Consider the following 22,610-nt stretch of genomic DNA (forward strand, 5'->3'; position numbering starts at 1 on the left):
AATAACAACCCTAAATATACTGCCACAGCTCTGATGGACTGGCGTAGATCAARGCATATTCATGTGTTAAAACATCGCAGTCAAATACCTGACAACCTGTGGCAAGACTTGAAAACTGATGCTCAGAGATGCACCTCYGTTCAGTCAGGCTAAGGTTTAGCTATTTTGCAAAGAAACTAGGGGGGAAAAAACACTTGTAGATACACAAAGCAGGTAGAGATGTATCCCCCAAAAATACTTGCAGTTGTAATTGCAGCAGGAGGTGGTTTAAAAAGGCATCGACTCAAGGAGCTGTATACACAGTACAAGAATGCCACAATTTGYAGATTTTAGTTTTTATTGTATTGATTTATTTACACAAAATAACAAAACACTCAGCAGTTTGTGACTGTAACAAGACAAAATGTGAATCTGTTATGGGTGTGACTGTACATCCAACTATAGAGTAACATTTTTAAATATTTTAATAAGTTTTGAAAGAAATTAGAATAGAAATCCAAGAAAAAAAAACTAGACCTTGTTAATACTCAACATGACATTATATTATACTCTGCACCCTACCAGTTATCTAGTACWGTAATTGTAATACAAAACTATTAAATACATTTACAAATTCAAGTAAAAGACAACTTCATATTTGATGACTGTTAAAAGTGTAAATTCTTGCATTTAGACTAATGAAACAAAAAACAACAACAAAAAAAGCAGTAGCAAACAAATCCATACGCCAAAATCCTTTACTTCAAYGGTACACACCGACTGAAATTTAAATTTAGGCCCTGAAGACATAGCTTGTGTGACTTCAAATGTCACAAATGCACTGTAACTGATATTATAACATAATGTACTTGTGCAGTCATTTTAGTTGGATTATTGGATGATTCGCTCTCTGAAGGCCTCAATCGGAGTCACTGCTGCTGCTGGACCACTGTGAAGAAAACAAATAAATACATATTTTACACACAAAACAACTTATGTTGTATTTGATAGAGGAAAAWCTTCCAGTGAAAATGAAACTGTTGACATTGAACTTCTATTTAGATAGGGATATAAATAGAGCTAAAAGGCCAAAGGGAGGTGAAAGTAGCCTCATGTTTTATTCTGTCAGGATACCGTTTACATTAATAAGCAACCTAAGCTTGTTTTATGAATCAGAATTCCTTTTAATGTCTAAAGCGCAACAAACTTTTAAAAAAAGTTGCTGACCGAGTTTCTATTGCTTTCAGATAAAGATAGTTGCTTCAGGACTAACCTATACCCTTGTATTATTATTTCAGAATAGTCATTTTAATTAACATKCATGCTTTTTAACCAAGCCTCACCTTGCCATGCTTGTAGTGACCATGCATGTGGTATTTGTGAGCCTTCTTCATCTTTTTCCTCATTTTCTTATTAGCTTTGTGAGAAACTAAGCCCATTCCCACTGCCATTCCTCCAGCTAATATTCCAGCCGAAGGGTTAAACCCATCATGGTGATGATGATGATGATGATGATGACCTTTGTGTGGGCCATGACCGAAACCTTTTGGGTAGTGCAGGAGGTGACCCAGATGAACACCTTTAGGATGGCAATCATGTCCTGCAGGATGCATGGGATATGCATGAGGTCCAGGAGGTCCATAGGGCATAACCCCTGGAGGTCCATGGGGCATCGGTCCTGGAGGCCCATAATGGATCATGGCCGGGCTCACAGGAGCGGAGTAGTGGCCTGGAGGATACTGCGCTGTAGGGTATCCAGGGTAAGCAGGAGGTGGAGCCTGGGGGTAGACCCCAGGTCCAGGCGCAGGTAAATATGGAGCACTGTATCCAGGAGGGAATGCAGGATTTTGTTGACCCATTGGAGGGGGAAGAGCTGATGCACAAAAGAAGCACAATCACACACCTTCTACTTCATAAATGTTAAAATGTGATAGAAAGCTTTGTATGCTTACCTTGATTTGGCCACATGGCTTGTGTTTTAGCTTGATCAGCAGATAAGCACAAGTCTCAGAAATAGTCCTAAAAATAAGGAACATTTATGGGTTAAATCACAAACATGCAGTAAAAAAAACTGATTGTAAAAAGTCTATTTCAAACTCTGTCTCATTTTATGTTGTACATATTCAGTGGTTCAACTACCTTAACAAAGTGTACCCTAATTAAAAATAAAGGCTCTAAAAATTATTTGTTCAACAAGCATTTTGTAACCAAAAAGACAAGAATAACTCCAGCTTTAAGAAGATTATGAAGCCRGAGCCTGTACAAAACTTTGAGGAACTTTGCAAAGCACAGACTGCTGCTTCAGGAGTCACCAGACACAGAAGAAGTGAGAACATGGGCAACAACTAAGTTCTTGTGCTTAAACTAATCCTGACCCAAAGTTATGCTACATTGATGTAATAATTCAAGCAAAAGGATACCATAACATATACTGTACTCCACTGCCCTCATTTAAATTATTCAAACTTTCTAAGAAAGAGTATAGASAAGTTAATGMTATAAAGGACTTTTTGAACTGAATTAAGWAAATAACTTGTGCCCTGTGATGGACTTAATGGGTAGAAATCAACTTGTCAATGAGATTCTGATACTGAGATGTTCAGATAAGAAAAGATTGTACTTTTCCACATATTTGAATGCTTTTTTTCTTTTTTTTTTATCTCCGTGTTATGTTCAACACATATGGGCTAAATGATAAAAATGCTTTTCTGTAAGGTTGAATGACAAATGACAGCAACACATTATCCTTTAAAAGGAATGTACGAACCCACTAAAATAAGCTTTACAATAGAAAGATAGCTGTTTTAAAACAACAAATAATTTTAAAAACTAATTTTAATGAAGCGTAAGATTAGTGTTTATTCACATTACGTGTTTATTCACACATATAAAGAAATTAGCGACAAAATTGTTTAATTACGTCTCAATCATTAGTCCGTATTTAAACTCTAACAACCAGCACTTTCTACATGTACGCTAGTTTTACAAGCAAAACAAACACCACAAAGTACACGAATCCTGTAACTATGGAAGTTTAGCACTGTTTTGTATATCAGCAAAGCTCTAGTATCCGTAAACTTAAGTGTGCAAGCTTACCTGAGGAAGTTGTCTCTGTTCTTGAAAGGCTTTTGCCAGAAACTTACAGGTCTTGTTAGTCTTCCGCATTGAAGCTGTATTCAAATGCAAAAAGATGCCACGCCTTCCCTTAAAGGACACGTACGTAATGGCAAAATGCAGCAGCTGACGGGGAATGAAAAGTTGAAAGACTTGTTCTGTTTTGCTTTGTCACACACGGAAGCTACGATAACACTCGTCGGTGGAGGATGTTTCCACCGGGAGGAGTCAGGAGTTACCATAGAAACACTCACATGACCTCTTTGTAGGATATTCACACCTGTGAATGGTACCTGTACCAGAACACCATTACATCATGGACAACTGTGCCACAAAAAATGCTTTAGAGACAGAATCACATGCTTTTATAAAAATCAAWATCAGGAAAACATATAAAAAGAAAATATTCAGTCTATTCAGACAATCATGACAGTATAAATTATTTATTATTGTTGTGGTTGTACATTTTGATGATCTCCAACACTTATGCGACATAACCAAACAATTATTTTAGAATTAAACTTTAATTTTCAGAAAGGTCCTGTATCACAGAAATATGCTCTTTCTGTGATACAGGACCAAAATAGGACCAAAATAAATGATTTAAGATTTAAATCATGTGTGTGAGTGTTTGTGTTTTTTTACTTTTATTTAAATTGTTTAACTTATGTGATTGAATCATACCAGAATGGCGATGAGTCAGCAAGTCTAAACATAGGAATAAAACTGAACACCTATTTCATTAATCATTATCTTTATCAGTGGCGTGTTTGTGTTTTTCTATGTGATAAGAACAGAGATTATAAWTGGAAAAACCTTAAAGTAAGCATTCTAAATCAGTGTTAATCAAAATAGATWTWTWTTTTTAAATCRAACATAAAAAATATAAAACAAATGCAGGCCTGTTAGACACTTTTACTGTCTAYATGTATAATTAAAATTAGTTTCACTATGTTGTAATTCTTTAAAACAGCATCAAAKAACAGACTGGAAGAAGAAGGTTTACACAGCCGTGCAAGCATGTTCTAATGCAGAACAATTTTATATTTAATATTACCGGACAAAGAGGAAAATCTCAGTGACTAATCTGTTCACCACAGTGATCATGTGAGAAAGGAATTCAGTGCTAACAATGTTTAAATATAATAACGGTTYCCTCTTTGCTGATACTGACCAAGCCCAAAACACTCAAGTCAATACTTTCCAGCTCAGGTCATTGTTTAGTGGTTACAATTTAACTTTTATTACCTGTTTTGTGGTCTGACGAGTTCAAAGTCAGAGTTTATGGCTTCCACAACTGAGGTTTGTGATCCTGAAGGTACAAATGTGTTCAAATTTTATTGTAGGCCTTTTTCTATCATTTACAAATCTTTTTTCCTTCGAGGGTTACAGGAACCGATCTCTAGAAGTCATTGTGCGAGTGGCAGAGCAAAATATGTTATGTCAAGCACGGCAGATAKAGAAATTGAAAGAAATAGCTGCTMAGCATTAAATAATAAAACGATTGCASCATTTTCCTCCATAAAAAAATWATTGTAACATTTAGCTGGAAAAAAGTAAATAATCTTACTGGAGCATATTTTACAATACCCACAATTTACCAAACAGACGGAATTTAGTCAGAATAAAGAATAGTTATATTACTTTGGCCTCTTGATGTGTTGGTCTCTCAAGTGATTCTTATATATRAAATAAAAGCATTAAGWTGTTCAATTTGCAAGCTAATAGTCACATCTCRCAYGATAAACATTCAGTTAAATGAGACAAAGGTATTTTATCAGATATAAGAAGAATCTGCAATTCACAAAGCAATTTTACCTCAATGCAATGTAATAGAAATTATTTTGTAATGTGAAGTATTGAAACCAAATGGGGAAAAAACACACTACTATGTAGTTGATCAATTTATTTATTTTGAAGTCATGTAGTAATGAGCATACAATCAGATGTTGACAACAACATAATGGCTCCAACTTTGCACTTAGCTGATATTCTGCTTAGAACATAAAACTGTTTATCATAACAATTGTACTAATTTCCTATGACATCTTAAAAAACAAAACACGTCATAGTTGCACACTTTTTTTTTGATCATTTACATTTACACAAACGGAGAATTTCTGTACTGCAGTAGCAGAAAACTAATGACCTCACTTTACAAAATGAAGTCCTGTGTCCTGTAAAAGAAATGGAAATAAACTGAATCTCAGAAACTGAAGGTAACAACTACTAGTGTACGTGCTGCTTTAGTGTCATAAATTAACTTTAAAGGGAGTTTATGAAATACTAGTGCATGTAAAAGTGATATGATTTGATTAAGTTTATAAGATCAGTTGCACTTTTGGAATAAGCATGAATGCTGAGTGTTGATCTTGAAGATTCATTAGTCTGAGTCACTGCTGCTGCTGCTACTACTGCTGCTGCTGCTGCTTGAATGCTGTAAAGACAAAAAAATCATACATAACGAAACATTAAAACTATTCATATTACCAGGTTTAAACAGAATTTACAGATGTTTCAATCAAAGTTTATGCAATAAACTGTTACATTTAGTACACAACTGACAATATAAACAACTGGAGTCAYGTGAGTCAGAATAACAAAAAAACAAACATAGTTGCAGTTAAATAAGGGCATAAAAAATTAATCAATAAAAATAATCAGTCATACTGGGTGAGGGCAGTGTATTCCTTAATGTCAAAAATTAAGGATGGTACCACTCACAATTTTTGTCTTTACATTGTATATCAGATTATTTCTTAAAACATTCATTTGAACATGTTGTTTGCTGAGTAATTTCTGCTTCTGGTTTAGATCAGCATATTTTTGTTCAATGTTCCAATAAGCAATTTGTAAAGTTTGTTTTAATCAGATTATAATAACATTTGCACAATGTTATATTCTCTGACCTGGGTGACTACAACAATGTCAAGATGATCATTAAAAAAAGGATCTTTAAAATTTTTACAATGTTTTATTCACAATCACTTCCATCTTAAACCAAGTCAAACCTCACCTTGCCATGTTTGTGGTGTCCATGCTTGTGTTCCTTCTTCATCTTCTTCATCTTCTTATGCTTTTTGTGTCCATGAGCTCCTACAACCATTCCAGGCCCTGGGTGTAACCCACCATGATGAGGATCATTGTGATGGCCCTTGTGGTGGCCCCCTTTGGGAGAGTGGGGATATGGACCTGGATGAACACCTCCAGGAGCCATGGGATATGCATGGGGTCCAGGAGCCCCTGGAGGTGCAATGGGAACCATGGCTGGGTTCATGGGAGCTGGGAATTGGCCTGCAGGGTATGCAGGGTTTGGACCCTGGGGGAACATTCCTGATGCAGGAGCAGCGGGAAATGAAGGGTTGTAGCCTGGAGGGTAGGCAGGGTTTTGGGGACCCATTTGAGGAGGAGGAGGACCTAATATGGAAAAGCAGCACAATTATGGACCTTAGAAAAGTGATCAGATATAACTGGCATCAAACTTGTCAAAAATGTTGTTATGGCTTGGTGTGAAATCCCACCTTGATTTGGCCACATAGTCTGTGTATTAAGTTGCTTAGATGAAGAGTTTAGGTCTCAAAAAACCTCCTGCAAAAGATTTATATTGTTGAGTCTTTGACAATGTCCACATTAACATTTTGCACAATAACTTATTTTAACCACAACTCTACATTCTCTATCCTAATCAAAAACAGATGGTTGTTGAGAAGAAACTGATGGTAAAAATGAAAATGTATTCAAAATGAAAGTTTTCTAGAATGATTTTCCTAAACATACATTCACTAGCCACTTTTAATAATTATCCCTACTTCATTACTTGTCTCTAGAAATAGTGAATCAGTCAATCAGATTGTAACATGTTCACCAAGAGGAAGTTGTGCTGTTAAAAATCTCATAGTAAAGTCAGAGGACAATGAGCAGGCCACAGGTTACAGGTTTGGGAAAACAAGCTAGCAGCAGTCCTCACATCAAACTTTGAAACACACAAGCTACACACCACCAAGAGACAACATCTGTGTGTCACTCATAAGAACAGGAAACTGGGACACATCAAAATTGGACAGAAACAGATTGGAAAAATGCTGCCTAGTCCAATAAATGATGATTGTAGCTGCAACATTAAAATGGTGGAGTCAGAAGTTGAATTTGACAACAGGAAAGCATGAATCCATCCTGCCTTTTGTGGTGGCTTTGTGTTTGGTCTGGGAAATACTTTCTTGGCACACTTTGAATCTTTTGGTACCAACATTGTTTAAGTGACATATTTGGAATTCTATCTTATAAACATGAACCAAAATCTCAGTCGAATGTTTCTGACATAGCTTCTTGAATCAAGCTATGAAGAATTAAGGTGGTTCAGAAAGTAAAAGGCTGTCCATTGTGTTAGCAAGACATACCTAATAAATGGGCCAGTAAGTGTATTATACTTTATTTATGAAGTGACCAGTTAAAAATAAATAAAAGGAATGATTTTGACAAAAACTAAAGAAAATCTGCATAATTTTTAGATCATTATTGTGATTTAACCTCTACCAGATTTCCAAGCACTTACAGACCACAGTGGGTGTTTCCTGTAAAGCATGGTTCTTAAGAGATAGCAACGAGTAATGGCTGATGTAATGGCTGATTTCACCATTACAGTTGCTTTAATGTGGTTAAAAGGATTACAATAAGAAACAGTTTACAAAAGCATATTACCCTTCAAACTGAATGCGGGGGTTAAAACACTCGAAACTGTTAAAACAACGTTAAACAACAAGTTCAAAATAATTTTTCGAATACAGGAAGATATTTGTCTGTTTTGCAAGCAAGACATCCTAAAGTAATTTTAGCCTTCTAATTATTGTAATTCATATGTACTTGATTTGATAGCCAAATATCATGTCTGTAAAAGATATTTTTAAGGTTTACCTGAGGACCTCGTCTCTGTTCTTGAAAAGTTAGAAATAGGAAGGCTTTTGTTTATCTTCCGCATTGAGGCAGCCTATATGCAGCAGGAAGCCACGCCCTCCCTTAAAGGATACGTACGTCGTGTACGCAATGGCAGAAATGCAGCATTCTTGTAAAATAACTGAAATATAGTGAGATGATTCAGCGGATATGAATTACACAAGCATTACTACTTCTTATTTTATCAGAAACCCGTTACATCATATGGAATCATTAGAAACAACAACAAAAACACTTTCCCGTAGTTAGAAAAAAAACTAAAGGATTATTTAAACCTGTGACAGGTCATAGCAATTAGAAGGAGACAGTTGCTGAAATCAGATAAAACAACAGCAAAATAAGTGAGGAACAAAACAAAAGAAATACACTGATAAAGAAAGAAAAATAAAACAACAAAAATACAAATAAAATAAAAAGAACAAGAAACAATGAACTAAATGTGTTTGCTGCAACTATAGGTATTCAAGTAGATAATGTAGATTTTTTTTTACGCTGCTGCCTGTGCATATGTGATTGCACCATGAATAGGGATTGTTCTGCGTGTCTGTGCTTGTAAGTGTGCTCAGAAGTGAAGACAGAAATTGGCAGTAGTAATAGAGGAGGGTGTCACAGATGTGGAGGAAAGAGGAACCATTATACTTAGAAGGAATCCCCTGTGTTATAAGTCTTCTGTAGTAGTCATCATCCTACCCTCCAATCAATGCAAGGTGTGAATCTGAGCCTGCAGGTGTGGCCAGAGGCCAAGTTCCCATGACATCCTCTGAAACTGCACCTCCCTCTGGTTGAAAATGGAGGACTTAATGACATAGCAGGATTCAAATACATAACATTATGTTATATATAGAACTGAACTGGTTAATTGAACTTGAGCTACTTCAAAATCAAAGAAGAAAAGAAAAGAAAAGTCTGAAAAAAATAAAATAAAATAACCTGCTTGCATGAGTGATCACATCCAAGGGTTTTAATCAAACACAGCATTGAGGCTTTCTTGATAGAAAGCAATATACATGCCAAATGTTGATTTGATAATCTTTAGTCCAGTTTAATTTGCAAAGCAAGTCTCCAAATCTATCAGATTGTAAGTACAGCTTTTGTCCACAACCCTCTTGCGTTTTAGAAGTATAAACCTTTATTTTTACATATCTTCTGTTTAACCTCAGAACTGAGGTCAAAGATACCTAAAATATAAATTTAAAAACTGCAGTTTTGAAAATTACATTTTAAATATGTTTTGGAGCCTGTTTTAGTGTCCACGTCTTTCTATGAGGGCGGAGTTAAAACAGGTCGTCAGCAAACAAAACACCGCCCCTCTCGGTTGTGTTCGTGCTGTCCGAATCTTCATAACAAGCGCCACTAATTTCCAATCAGGTTTGAACGACAGGTTTGTCTGTTGGAGAACCTAGCTAAACTGGAGAGGTTTGAACTGAAGTCATGAATCAAAATGTATTTATTTTTTTACTCACTGAATGCCTACTGTATTTAAGCTGAACATTAATACAAGTTTTTCAAGCTGTTTTTACTCTTTATTTACAGGCGGAGTGTGAAGCTGATATGAAGAAACTAGTGGATGTATTTGCAGAGGACTCAGAAAGTGATGAGACATTTGATGGCTTTTCTGACTCTGAGCTCACAGAAACGGTATGTTTTTGCACTTATTGCCAACACACGTAACATTAGGTATGGCATAGAAACTATTACTTGTAATATGTTGACAAATTTTAATTATTCCACGACTAAATCCATTTTCCCTCCTTTTTTATTAATAAATTCGACTGATGAATATATTAGAAATCTGCCTCTTATGACAAATCCTTGCTGTTTGCCTACAGAATTTGGATTTGCATCTTGAATCACAACCTGACTCTTCTCCCATGAAGCTAAAGATCACATCTAAACCACCTGCTGCCTGTCAGCCCTTCAGGCTGAGGATTGCACTTCGATCTGGCTCTTCCTCTTCTTTCCAGCTCTCAGAGTTTGAGGATGAAGAAGAAAATATTGCAGCAAAGAGAGGAGTGAAGAGGCCAAGAGAGCCCAAAAGGTCAAAGAAGGGCAAGCATGTGAAATTTGAGGATGAGGAGAAGGCTGTGAGTCAACCGCATCAGGCTGAGGATAATGAATCAGGTCCTGCAAAAGATGAGTCGGATAATTTCCTGGCCAAGAGAGAGCAGAACATCAAGGCCAACAAAGCAATGGTAAACCAAAAACACATGCCTTGTGGTGACGTTTGTAAATTTTGTATGTTAAATTAAAGAGTTTTCTTGGATGTAGAGGTTGTAATTAGTGCTATAAGACATCTAAGGAAAACATTCACTAAAAATGTGTCAAATATTTTTCTAAATGCACTAAAGTTGAACTTCTGACACAAAAAATAAGTGTTGATACTAGATGTTTGAGTATTTAACTCTGATTGTTTCTTTGATTTGACCAGTTTGTGTATTTTTATTTATATAGGTAATTTCAATATAATCTGGAATCAGATTTCTTTGAGCATGAAACCACCAAAGAAGAATAATCTGAAACAGCAGATTTTTTTCCCTCCTCGTTAGGTTATGAAGATTTTTCAGCTGATTCACATGCAATGAATGCATGTGAATCAGCTGCTTAAGTGGTCATGTCACACATGACCTCTTAAGCATGTGAATCACCTGAAAATCTCTGCCTTAGATGAGAATGACTAAGACGTTTTCTGGTCTGAAGCCATTGGTCACTAGACCTAAGCTGTGTGAACATTATTGTCCCCTGCAGATTTGACTGTAACTGATGGATTGACAGGAGGTTGTGCAACCATAATTTTTACAGTCTGCGCTGTTACTGTGTTAATGGACATGTCTCCTTGATTATCAATTTAACATGTGGAAAATTGCCAAATACAAGTCTAAGTTATAGGGATACCAATATGTGTATTTTATGAATCCTCATGCTTCACATTAGACTAAGTCTTACAATTATGATCAATGAGCCTGCTACACTACAGTTGTCATAATATATTACTTCTTATATCAGTTTTAGGGTTGGTGAATTACGTGCTGGTATTAATTTACCATTTATTGTCTTCATATCAATTTCCCAACAGTTGGCCCAGCTGATGGCAGACCTACAGAAAATGCCTGGAGGAGCTGGCTTTCTTAAGAAAAAAGCAGGCAGACCGATGACAAAAGGAAAAAGCTATGTTAGTATGATGGTAAAAATCATAAATGGACGTGAGTCTTCACTGCTAGTCTTCACAGTTTAGCAGTAGACTGAATGTCTGAGTAAGAGGTGCCTTTATTTCAATAGCACATTTTAAAAACCACTGGGGTAGCCAAAGTACTGCACATTAAAACAGAAATGTGTTAAAAAAAATAGCAAAAAAAAWATATATATATAGACATACAACATGGCAGATGTATTTTAAAGTGCCATACAAGACAATATCACAGTGTGTTGAAAACCAAGGTATAAAAATGTGTTTTTATTAAACATAAAGAACAAACTAAAAGTAGACTTTCAAATTGGTATATATTCAAATAGTTAGTGCTGAATTTGAAATTCAAGTACAGATTTAATAAATTCAAGATTCTTAACCTGAATATTCCTTTGAGACTAACTGATTATGTGGATTCATTTCCAATTTCCAGCACCCGCCTCGCTCTGGTCAAAGTGACAGGGAAACCAGGAGGAACCCAGAACGGGCTTCTCGCAGACAGACCCGCTCTATGGGGGGAATCGAGGACCCTTCATCTCCTCTGGAAGCAGTTGTGGAGCTCAGCTTGGAGGAAGAGCTACTGGAGGTTAGTTAAACAACAAACTGAACGATAAAGTAGTTGGTGAAACCATGTTTGTTTTGCTCTACAGGTTAATTCTGATATTTGTATAATTAACATTGGTAATCAATGAGAGCTAAATATGGTTATTTAGATGTTTACAGAAGTAATGCACACCTTCTCGACCTGTTTTAGGTTCGCCGAGCTCCACGTCGCCGCGGCACTCCACGACCCAATCAGAACAACCCTCACGTCATCCGTCCAGTAGATGACATCACAGAAGACGAGCTGGAGTTGGTGGCTGACAACATGACTGACAAGGTTTACAACAGTGTCACAGTAAGTTCAGTGGTGAACGTAACACTTACAAATTCACTCAAAGTTTATTCCTCCAGTCAGATCTGTAAAGGACGTGTTCATCTTATCATTTGTAAAGATGCAACAAGTCATTCAGCTCTTTAAAATCCAAGTCTAACATGGCTCAGAAATATGTAACATAAAATCATTGATTGCATAAATATTTGCCCCCTTCAAGGCTGCTTTTACTGGATGCACATTTCAATCAGAACTGCACATCTGGATGCTGCAGTTTTGCTCCAAATTTTCCTTGCGAAACTCTTCAAGCTCAGTCAGGTTTTCTTCAAACCATTTCTGTGTAGCTTTAGCTTAATGGCGTGGGTTGTTATCTTGCAGGGAAATAATGGATCATAGTTCTCTTGAAAATGGAAAGAAAATGCCCTCCAGAATTTTCCTCCATTTTGCTTCATTCATTGTACCTTTGCAAGCCTTCCAGGGCCTGCTGCTGAGAAGCGTTCCCACAGCATGATGCTGCCCCCACCATGCTTGTGATGATTTTGTGGTGATGCACAGCATTTGGTGTCCACCCAACAGAAGTGTCTTATCCAATAGCCAAAAACACCAAAGAAACTTTTTCCACTTGACCATGTAGTCTCCAATATGCCTCTTGGCCTAATCCTAAGCCACGTTTCATTGATCATGATTGATTTATAAAAGCAATTAACGGGTTAAATACACAGGTTAACATTTTTCATTGGCACTGCATAAAGTTAATAATGTCTTTATTTTTTTTTGTCAGGGCTCTACGTGCCATCAGTGCCGGCAGAAAACTGTCGACACAAAGACTTGCTGCCGCAATGAGAACTGTCGAGGGATTCAGGGTCAGTTCTGCGGGCCGTGCCTGAGGAACCGATATGGAGAGGACGTCAGGAAGGCGCTGCTTAATCCGGTCAGTGCTCTCTACTGCTTTGGTGTAAATAACATACAGCCACAGGGTTTCCATTTTGATGATAGATTATATTCCATAAATAAAATTGGCAGCTGCAATAAACTCTTATGTTGACTTTGTTATGGTTTTATTTAAGAAGTGGTGTTTACATTCATAATGGAGAAACGGTGAAGAACTTGGAATTAATGAAAATATTAATCGAATTCTTATCAGGAATTGCTTTTGTTAAGATGAGGCAGTAAAAAGATAAACAATGTTTTTCCTTTTACTATTTTTAAAACGTTAATTGATAGAAATTTTTCTGTTGTTGACTGTCTTGCATACCTTTGGTTCATTATTTTGGCATAAAACCTATCTTAAGATTCAGGTCATGAACTGCTGCCCAGAAAAGGGTTGTTCCCATAAACACCGCTTGGCTTCCACACCCTGAAACCACAAATTACCCTTAAATGTTTGGTTGCAAACTTTGGAGGAGGTTTCAGTGACGTTTGTATTGTGTGCTTCTCCTAGTATTTCCATTTGTGCAACTTTATGTTGAAACGTAAGATTTTTCTGCTTGTTGTTGATGCTATTTTTTTTAGGACATCTTTTACTATAAGGCTTCCTGTTCTCATTAGCTTATTTAATTATTTTTATTCTAGGTTTAGATATTATGGAAAAAGTAAAGGGGGGAGTGTAGTCCAACTCTAATCCTTATTACAGTATCAAAAAGGTTAAGGTTTTTGAAGTTACAATGAATGAAGCAAAATAAAGGAAAATCCTGAAGACCATTTTCTGGAGAAACGAGTAGCCAAAATTCAGATTACCTTCCCCCTTTACAGGAATGTAAACGCCCCGCGTGGCTTGTTTTATTACTTTTAAAAATCATTGAGAATATACCATATTACAAAATGCAGGCAAGGCTGAAGTTAACAGCATCATGTAATCACGTTTATTTTTAGTTTGCATCACTTATCCTTCTAAACTTTGCGGCGTCTCCTCAGGACTGGAAGTGCCCCCCGTGTCGCGGTATTTGCAACTGTAGTTTCTGCCGCCAGCGCGAGGGCCGATGCCCTACTGGCATCCTGTTCCCTCTGGCTCAGTACCATGGCTTCTCTGACGTCCACTCCTACCTCAGCAGGTGAGATTCAGACTCCTGTAACCTGATTATGCTGTTAACCAGTTAGAATGGCTAAATATTTAATGTTTTTTTGTTTTTGTTCTTGCAGCCTCCGTGAAAAACTGAAAGACGAGGAGGACGACATGTGATTTTAACTCTGGGTGAACGTTTATTCAGTTTGTTGCATCTTGTGAAGTTTTTCTGTTTTTTTACCATTTTTATAAATTTAACCAAGTTTTCGCTGTCCTGCTTTGTATATTGTGAATAAAGCTAAAGACATGTTCGCAAAGAAATTGGAAAGATTTCCTTTTAATCCAGCTGTTGGCATTTGCAGTAATTGTATAAACATGTTAAAAAATCCCTTATTTAAAAACGGGAGGGGGGTGGCAGGGAAAGGAGGTAAGAGCACTTACTGTCCAATGAGTTGAAGTTTTAAACATGCATTGTACAGGTTACAATTCATACAGAGCATAATTATGAAGGAAAAAACAACTTAGGCAAATACATTCTGACAATGCCTTTTGCTACTCGTTTGAACAAGTAAAGGAAGAGTACACACAGTCGGCCTTGCTGGATGTTTTCCAGTTATAATTTTGGCATTTGCATCACTAGGTGAGTACTTTTAAAAGCTTATGGACCAAAGAAAGATTCCCCAAGTAGTTTTTATAAAAAGGAGCATAAACCTTTGGTCTTGAGCTTGTATATTTAGTATTTAACATTATTGCGAAGAATTCTGACCATACCTGAAAACTGTTAACCAAAGAGGGGAAAACGAACCACTGACATGGCTGTGAGGAAGATATAAGATGGAAAAAAGACTGGAAGATCTGGATCTTATAACATTATATGAAAAGCTTTGAAGTTTACAAATTAAATCTACATATATATATAAAAATAAGATTAAGATTGATTGTGCATAAGATGTACAGACAACAGAAAGGCAATCACCTGCAACCATGTTATATATTCCTGTTTGTGCTAAGAATTTCTGTACTGTTTACTAGAAAAAAAGTATATATACATAGACAATATGCTTTGCTTCTATCCCGACAATAAAGCATGATGGCTTGAATGTTTTCACAAAAGAAGTTAAAGAGTTACTCTCAGAATTTCACGACAAATATGCTCCAACACATTTGTGCTTCTGGCTTCAACAAAATGACAAGTGAAAATTTGCAAGACGTTTTCCATTATTTGTAGACGTTTCATTTTGAGATGATGTGTCGGTTAGCCTGAGGGACATGAAACGTCGGCCTGGGCCGGCCGGTCAGGAAACTCTGAGGTGTCGAAGAAAAAATGGGGCAAAGCTTAAAACGGCGAGAGAAAAAGATCAAGAGTCTGACTTAGTGTCATCTCTTCATTGGAGAACCTCAACAGAATTCCAGCTGTGTTTTCTGTTGCAGCCTTCCACCATTTAAGGCTGCAGATGTTAGTGTAAAACCATTTCCCTTCAGAGGAAATAGGATTTCACAGTGATTTCTGTAGATTGAGATTTTAATCCCAGCTGTCCACCTCAGAAACCTAAATACCACAAGCCTCTACATACAAGAATGCAAATCAAATTTCTGTCTCAGTTCTACAAATTATTAGCATCGGAGAACCCCCTTCAGACCGACACCTCCAAGAGGTTCTGTTCCTGCTGGAACATGCCCTTTGACCCCCCCCCCCCACCCCAATCCCTCCCATATGTCCAAATTTATCGTTCAGCAGCTCTCTCACACCGTTCCTAGTAACTGCTGCCATTGAGCTGGTGAAGGTCCACCTGCATCATGTTGATGCCACTGCTGGCTAACCGAGCAAGGCTTTCTGCAGATAAGGTTTCCATGGTGACAATGGTGTGCTGGTCATTGTTTGAGCCGGCTCCAGCGCTGCTTTCTGTTCCCGCCGACGGAGAAGCAGCATCGGCTGACACGGTGATGCTGTTGCCTGTGACGGGTACTTTCTTGTTCAGGTGGGTTTTGATGTGCTTGGAGAGGTGGTCGCTGCGCATGAAGCGTTTGGGACACTCGTGGCACGCAAATTTCTTCTCTCCTGAAAGTAAGAGGAGGAAAGTATGTTAAAGGGCTGCGCACTGACGGCTGTGCAATTAGAACATCTTAAAATTTGTGCTCAGTCATTTGAATGTAATCCCTGGCCTGGACACTGAACTCCTCACCTGTGTGTGTCCTCTTATGGCGCTGAAGCTCATCTGAACGCGTGAATCGTTTGCCACAAAAAGACCAACCGCAAACGAAGGGGCGCTCTCCTGTGTGCCAACGAAGATGGGCTCTGAGGTGGGACGTCTTGCCGTAGATCTTCCCACAGCCACTAATGTGACAGATGTGCTGCTTCTTCTTATTTGGGTCACTGTACAAAGTCAAAAATGTTTAGGAGTTAATTTTTAACCTGGTCTGATATTTGGAGGTTTGCCTAATCCACTAAAGTGAAAAATCTACAATGAAGTATCTGAGTTTCAGGGTAAAGACTGCATCAACGCATACAGCTATCTAGGGTACGTTAAAATAAACTGACAAGATTATTAATTTTTTCATTTGTTGCATGGCTATTATATTTTAATTAAATATGCAGCAAAATTCATTTTGCATAAAAAACGTCATCGGTTTATCTGAGGTTTAAAAATAATCTCAAATTTCACAAAAGTCCAAAAACCTCCTGGAAATTTACCTCTCCGTCCCCCAGGATTATTAACAGGATTTTCCCCCTTTCTTTAATCACATCTCTACCATGTCTAACATGACCACTAGATGTCGCCAAATCCTTCAGACTGATACTTCAGTTTAACCATTTCTGAAGTTAAGACATTATTAATCGCACTAAATTTTGAAAGCTAGACAAAACACTAAATTGTGATAAAATAAAACTTACTCAAAGGAGTAAAGCACCTTCATACATTTCATTATTGTGTTAACACATTTACCCAAGACACCAGCCATACAGATCGGCGACGTACCGTGGCTCCCCGTCTTTGCACATCGGACAGGTGCAAGCTTCTCTTCGATTTCGTCGTCCCTGAGGTTGAGGGCTTAAATCCTCATCCTCTAGAGGTGCGCCATCCTCCAAACCGTCTCCGCCTGTCTGCAATACCTGGTCCCCTGTAATAAATGAGGAGAAATAATCCAAGTGTAAGGTTGTGAAACCTTCCAGCCTAAATGCAAACAAACCATTTATCAACTTCTAAAAAGGTTTTACTTTTTTTTTTTTTGTGCAGCGATCATTATGATAAAGAAACGTTTGGGAACTACATTTTATTTTTTTTTAACATTTCCTTTAAATGAGAAACAAAAAGATATAAAACAATGATGTTACAGCAACTTAATTCTTTGTAAAAGAATTGTAAATGCTGCACACCCTGTTCACTTTTACCATTACGCAAACATTTGATTATTTTCAGCTCTGGCTGCCTGTGGGTCAAAGTGGTTCATCAGTAGTGAAGCTGCAACCTTGCTAAAAACCTGCTGGTGTAGCCAAACCACAACTGCAGTAAAATATTAAAAAGTGAGTGGAAATAGAAAAAAAAAAAAAAAAAAAAAAACCTGACGGCATCATTCACAGTGTGGTTAAAGTTTCACATGAAAACTAACGGCTAAACCGGTCCAACCAGATTTGAGCACCGGATTAGGAAATGCAGAAGCCGTCTTCAATTTTGCCTGTATTTTTATCAAGTGATTTTGTTTTTTTGGCCTAAACCATCTTTTGGCAAAAAAGGTGATTTTTTTTTTTTTTTTTTGCAAAAATCACTTTTGACCAAACTTAACATAGGTCATTATTTTAGCAAGGTGACAACATGACAGTTGGGAACAAAATTATCAAAAATCTCCTGAAAAATTTGTAATAATTCACAAAAATGGAACAAACAAACATTAGTTACAGCATTAGTACTAAAGACTTTTAGAAACTATCCCAGCAGTTTAATACGCTGGTAAATGACGGACCTGTTGTGCTGGTGATGGGGATGGGAACTCCCGGCAGCTGATGCATCTGCAGCCCAGTGCTGCCCAGTGTGTTCAGGTTGATGGTCTGAAGGCTCGGGATCTGCACCGCGTTGACCGGAATCCCTGCAGCACCAGCCGCCCCCTGATTCTGCCCCAGCTGGGGCAGGGACTGCACCGGGGCCAGAGTTAACTGCGTCCCTGTTGGACTCTGGATCTGAATGGTCTGCCAGCTAACCTGGCCGTTAGGGCCCACCGTGCGCAAGAGGATGGGCCCCGTGTTTGGCATAATTTGAAGGTTTTGAAGCCCCTCTTGACTGAGTGTTGGAGTTGCAAACACCGGACCGCCTGGCGTGGCCTGGATGGCCTGAAGAGACGCTCCACCCTGGATGACCTGCTGAGGCTGGATGAGGATTTGTTGCGGCTGCTGGCCGTCTCTGTTGTCCGGCTGAATGGGGACGTTCTGCTGGAACGTGCCCGTCGCCGAGCCGTTACTCTTCTGTGTTTGGGTGGCGCCATAAGAGGATGAGGTCTGCGTTGTAGCAGTGGAGACGGTGGTCATGTACCCCGTCAAACCGCCAGAGGAGGCTGGCTGCTGCTGAACCAGCTGATTGCCTCCAGCCTCCACGCTACCGTTAACATCTCCCCCCGCTGCACCCGTGGCAACAGGCAACAACGTGATGTTTCCATTCAGAGACAGTGGCATGTTTGCCAGGAACTGGGCCTGGTTTTGCAACACACCGTTGCCTAAGCTTATATTTTGTATGGGGATTGCCCCCTGAAGGACGCTGGGCATGGTTATGATGTTCCCCGCGGCGCCGGCTCTGTTGGTCGCAGCTATGATCTGCTGGCCGCTGGGAGAGGACACGATCTGAAACTGCTGCCCTTGTGCTGCAGCGGCGGATACGGCCGGGTCCTGCTGAGCATGTGCAAAATGCAGTGGTTGACCGTCTACTGTCTGAAACTGCGGTATAACTTGGTACTGGATGTTGGGCATCACGCCTGATATAGTGGTAAGCAATTGCTGACCTGGCACTGATGGAGCCTGGGCTACTACGTACTGCTGTTGCTGCTGACCCTGAGTGCTCACAGCTGCTGCTGATGTTGACAGCACCTGTCTGCTCTTGCAGTTGTCTCCTCCGGCCATCACCCCTGACGAGTCAGTGGTGATGGTGTTGGAGCCTGAGGATGCCTGAACATTGAGGGGGACAACCTGCCAACCGTTGGCAGTGGAGGTAAAGACGCCCTGATTTATTTCCAGCTGCTGCTGATTATTTTGTTGCTGCTCGGCTGAAGAGTCGTTCTCTCCAGGGGTGTCGATTCGACTGCACGTAGCGGCCAACAGGGCCAGAGGAGACGGCTGCTGTGAGTCCTGCCAATAGAAAAAGCACAAACATTTAAAGATTTGGATCTTTAAATGTCTTAATCTTTAAAAGATCTGTAGCGTATTGTGTTGCACTGTAACATACACTATGACTGAAATTACCAGAATTACTTCAAGATTTTCTTCTTTCCAGTAAAAATAAAATAAAATTGCCTAATAAGAGGAAAGAAAAAAAAATAGCGACGGAATAGGACATGCAGTCACTATCAAGAGTTGGACATTAAGATATGAACTAAAATCGCAGATGTTAACTTTGAATTTTGGTTTTAAGGAAAAACAAAAACGGCAGATTTTACAGCAACTAAAGCTAAGAAATTTTAATAGTTAATTTTTCACGCTAATCAGATGAGATTTCATCCTACACATCCTGATGCATCTTCCATAAAATCTGACTGCTCATAGAAATCTTCTATTTTACCACCTCCAGACAATCCTCAAGCTTCCTCCACCACTCTTGGCTAGATCTTTTAATTTGTTCTGCAGCTCATAAATGTTCTGTCGTTTCATTTGAAGCTCTCACCGGTAAATAACACACTTTTTCAGTTTTCTACTCTTCAATGTCCATCTCAGATCTTTTAGTCCTTTTTAAATTGGCCACTGTGAGAAACTGCTTTTTCTAGCTAATTCTGCCATGAAGTCCCAGCATCCAGAGTCAGTCTGTTGATGCTGAGCCTGGTGTTTGACAAGTCCCATATAATCCAGCAGCCGGTTGAGAACCTGAGACATTTTGTCCTAAACTACACCATCTTCAGTTGGTATTTGTCTTTGCATTAGTATTTGTGTGCAAGAAAAAAACTGAGTTCGTAGTTTAAAGGGGCGTAGTAAACAGCATGCCAAGAGATTATGTTTTCAGGCAATTTCTCTGATCAATAGTCTTTCCTTTCTGAGCACAAAATAAAGACTGGTGAGACCGTTTCTGGACATTTTGAGCATGTACACACATAAAAAAAATCACGTAGTTCACAAATTAAACTAAACCAAAAGATACCTTACCATCTTTGCAAAAATTTAGATCTTTAACAGTTTAAAATGTTTATTTAAATAGACAAATTCACAGGAGATTGTGGACAAAGTAAGACAAGAAAAAAAACCTGAGACTTAAGTATCAAACAAAACTAATATCTTAAGCAGAATTGCTTAAATAAATATATCAGGTATTTATGCGAGACTGAATGTTTAAAGTAGATTCAATAGCATAAGGATGATAATCAGCTTTTAAAGTTAAGACTCCAAACCTAAATATTTTAGGAAGAAAGGATTTGATTTTTAAATTTACCACAATGATGATCTGTGGATCTGTGGCTTGCTTTGTGTGTGCAAAACCACAGAGAGACACTGCATTAAAATCACTTTCATGCTTACTATATTACAATTGTAGCACTTCTGGTTTAGTTGGTTTTTAAGAGAGAAAACATGGGGGGCTGAGTTTGGGAGGGACCACATTTTTCAGGAGCGGCGGCGGGCTCGGCTTCCCCTCCCCCCAAACCCACCCATCGCCCTCCCACACTTTATTCTGCCCTATAAACTATCACACTCCTCTAGCCACCCCCTCCGAGGCCAGCCAAATGGGCCGAGCGAAACGCACACGAAGTGCCCGGCTAAGACGGGAACACCCCGTGTGGGCGAAATTTACCTGCCCATTCCCCACCCCGGTGACATGTGCTCCGGGGAGAAAAATCAACATCCCGCACAGTTTCAAACACAGACGGATCACAGAATCACTCCAACAACACCCAACACCATCAAAGAGAAAGCCATGCAATTTTGCAAACAGTGCAGCTTTGTGTGACAGGTTAACCTACTTGTGAGTTTGTGTTTCGCTTCTGACTGAATCCTCCACCGCTCTCCACAGCGGCCATTTCACCCTGCTGCTGATCTGCGGAAGAAGAGTTGGAAGATCACCGACTTCTCAAGCGGCAAAGGCACAAACCGAGTAGCATTTAGCAACAAAGTATAAACTCAATCAAATACACTCAAATAAAGTGACTTTTGTGAGGTTTGGATTTGTTTTGTGGGGGTTATAGCAAGGAAACCTACGTCGGGTTGCTTACACTGCCAGCTAGCCGATTAGCTAAGTAATGTGTAGAAAACTCGCTAGGCATTAGCTAAAGTGACCGACACAGCTCCCAACTGCTCGGTAAAACACAGCAAGTTGTCTACATTAAAATAAAAGTGTAAAACGAACCCATAATTATACAGTATGAAAACGAAAACGTTTCTTTACATAAATGTTAGTGGTGTATCCAACAAGTAGCTATAAATAAGCGTCAGTTTCTCACTTTTAAAATGCTTCCAACGTCCGATCGATAACAAAACGATGTCGTATTAAATCTGAGTAAAACACTGCGCTCTGCCGTTACTTCATGGTGGTGATATACATGTACTCTCCTAATTAGGTCACCGAGTTTTTAAAAGTTCACTTACTGCTCATAATTTGAAGACGGGAGGAGTTTCTTTGCTCTTTTTCGGCTTGACAACTTTTCACAACTTCACACAAACTTAACGCCTCCCCCCTCTCTTTGAAGAAGGAACTGTGGTGCGTTCAATTTATTCACCACTAGGTTGCTGGAACAAACTCACTGACCCTTTCCGGTATTTGTTGATGTAAGTTTAGTCTGGTTTCCATTTTGGTTATTTAATCGTAAAGAGATGAAATGGTGAATGAAACCGCTAGTTGTTTCAAAGAATTACACATATATAAAGTTTGTAAATAACATCTTTTTGAGAAACTGAGTTGAATTTTAACAACAACATTTTTGTGACACTGCTGCAAAATGAAGTAATAACTTAAATAACATCTGTGTAATTACATGAAGTAGTATAAAAGACCTCCGAATATAATTCATTATGTATCAATATAAGGAGGACTGATAGTGTCAAAATTAGCAATAAACAGAGAAATAAATAAACGGCTTGATAAACTCACTAATGTGCAAAAGGTCCCATCCAAAAATAAAAACATTCCCAACTTATTTGATTACTCAGTGTGACATAAATTTAAATCTGTGTATAATTTTTAGCACTATTAAATTGACATTAAAATTTAAAGCACTGAAGGACCTACTCAGTTAATATTCACAATTCATTAAAAACAAAGACTGGACAAAAAATGGCACCAAAGGCCAAAAAGACTACTGACCAAAAAGAACACAGGCTTAAACTCATT

General features: G+C 38.5%; 4 protein-coding genes across 5 annotated transcripts; 1 reads left to right on the forward strand and 3 right to left on the reverse strand.

Moving 5' to 3' along the window:
- Nucleotides 1-339: 339 nt before the first annotated feature.
- Nucleotides 340-3,305, reverse strand: LOC103464414 (proline-rich protein 13-like). Its single transcript, XM_008408487.1, has 4 exons — nt 3,076-3,305; nt 1,932-1,998; nt 1,323-1,852; nt 340-928 (listed from the first exon to the last, which is right to left on the reverse strand). The coding sequence occupies exons 2-4, from the start codon at nt 1,945-1,947 to the stop codon at nt 899-901; spliced, it is 576 nt and encodes a 191-aa protein (XP_008406709.1). The 5' UTR covers nt 1,948-1,998; nt 3,076-3,305; the 3' UTR covers nt 340-898.
- A 1,679-nt stretch (nt 3,306-4,984) lies between these two features.
- Nucleotides 4,985-8,206, reverse strand: LOC103464413 (proline-rich protein 13-like). The gene is made up of 4 exons (XM_008408486.2): nt 8,005-8,206; nt 6,615-6,681; nt 6,110-6,510; nt 4,985-5,530 (listed from the first exon to the last, which is right to left on the reverse strand). The coding sequence occupies exons 2-4, from the start codon at nt 6,628-6,630 to the stop codon at nt 5,477-5,479; spliced, it is 471 nt and encodes a 156-aa protein (XP_008406708.1). The 5' UTR covers nt 6,631-6,681; nt 8,005-8,206; the 3' UTR covers nt 4,985-5,476.
- A 1,158-nt stretch (nt 8,207-9,364) lies between these two features.
- On the forward strand, nt 9,365-14,424 carry LOC103464411 (cell division cycle-associated protein 7-like). The gene is made up of 9 exons (XM_008408483.2): nt 9,365-9,486; nt 9,577-9,681; nt 9,873-10,235; nt 11,117-11,212; nt 11,661-11,813; nt 11,982-12,125; nt 12,883-13,032; nt 14,016-14,152; nt 14,241-14,424. Exons 1-9 carry the CDS (start codon nt 9,475-9,477, stop codon nt 14,278-14,280), a joined length of 1,200 nt encoding a protein of 399 aa, XP_008406705.1. The 5' UTR covers nt 9,365-9,474; the 3' UTR covers nt 14,281-14,424.
- Nucleotides 14,425-14,544: 120 nt separating this feature from the next.
- On the reverse strand, nt 14,545-21,976 carry sp1 (sp1 transcription factor). 2 transcript variants are annotated; one of them, XM_008408484.2, is made up of 6 exons: nt 21,869-21,976; nt 21,247-21,320; nt 18,064-19,432; nt 17,082-17,223; nt 16,287-16,477; nt 14,545-16,162 (listed from the first exon to the last, which is right to left on the reverse strand). In XM_008408484.2, the coding sequence occupies exons 1-6, from the start codon at nt 21,873-21,875 to the stop codon at nt 15,858-15,860; spliced, it is 2,088 nt and encodes a 695-aa protein (XP_008406706.1). In that variant the 5' UTR covers nt 21,876-21,976; the 3' UTR covers nt 14,545-15,857. The 2 variants fall into 2 exon arrangements, with proteins under 2 accessions (XP_008406706.1, XP_008406707.1); XM_008408485.2 differs by lacking the exon at nt 21,869-21,976 and adding an exon at nt 21,724-21,854.
- Between the last annotated feature and the right edge of the window lie 634 nt (nt 21,977-22,610).

Source organism: Poecilia reticulata, linkage group LG5, assembly GCF_000633615.1.
Source record: "Poecilia reticulata strain Guanapo linkage group LG5, Guppy_female_1.0+MT, whole genome shotgun sequence".
In the NCBI taxonomy this organism is placed as follows: domain Eukaryota; kingdom Metazoa; phylum Chordata; class Actinopteri; order Cyprinodontiformes; family Poeciliidae; genus Poecilia; species Poecilia reticulata.

Coding starts and splice junctions, on each gene's coding strand:
- LOC103464413 (XM_008408486.2), bottom strand. Junction 5,531..6,109: donor GACACCACAAACATGGCAAG/GTGAGGTTTGAC, acceptor TTGTCTTTACAG/CATTCAAGCAGCAGCAGCAG.
- LOC103464414 (XM_008408487.1), bottom strand. Junction 929..1,322: donor GTCACTACAAGCATGGCAAG/GTGAGGCTTGGT, acceptor TTTTCTTCACAG/TGGTCCAGCAGCAGCAGTGA.
- sp1 (XM_008408484.2), bottom strand. Junction 17,224..18,063: donor CCCCATCACCAGCACAACAG/GTCCGTCATTTA, acceptor CATTTATTACAG/GGGACCAGGTATTGCAGACA. Junction 16,478..17,081: donor TGCAAAGACGGGGAGCCACG/GTACGTCGCCGA, acceptor GACTTTGTACAG/TGACCCAAATAAGAAGAAGC.
- LOC103464411 (XM_008408483.2), top strand. Junction 11,814..11,981: donor TGGAGGAAGAGCTACTGGAG/GTTAGTTAAACA, acceptor GACCTGTTTTAG/GTTCGCCGAGCTCCACGTCG. Junction 13,033..14,015: donor GGAAGGCGCTGCTTAATCCG/GTCAGTGCTCTC, acceptor GCGTCTCCTCAG/GACTGGAAGTGCCCCCCGTG.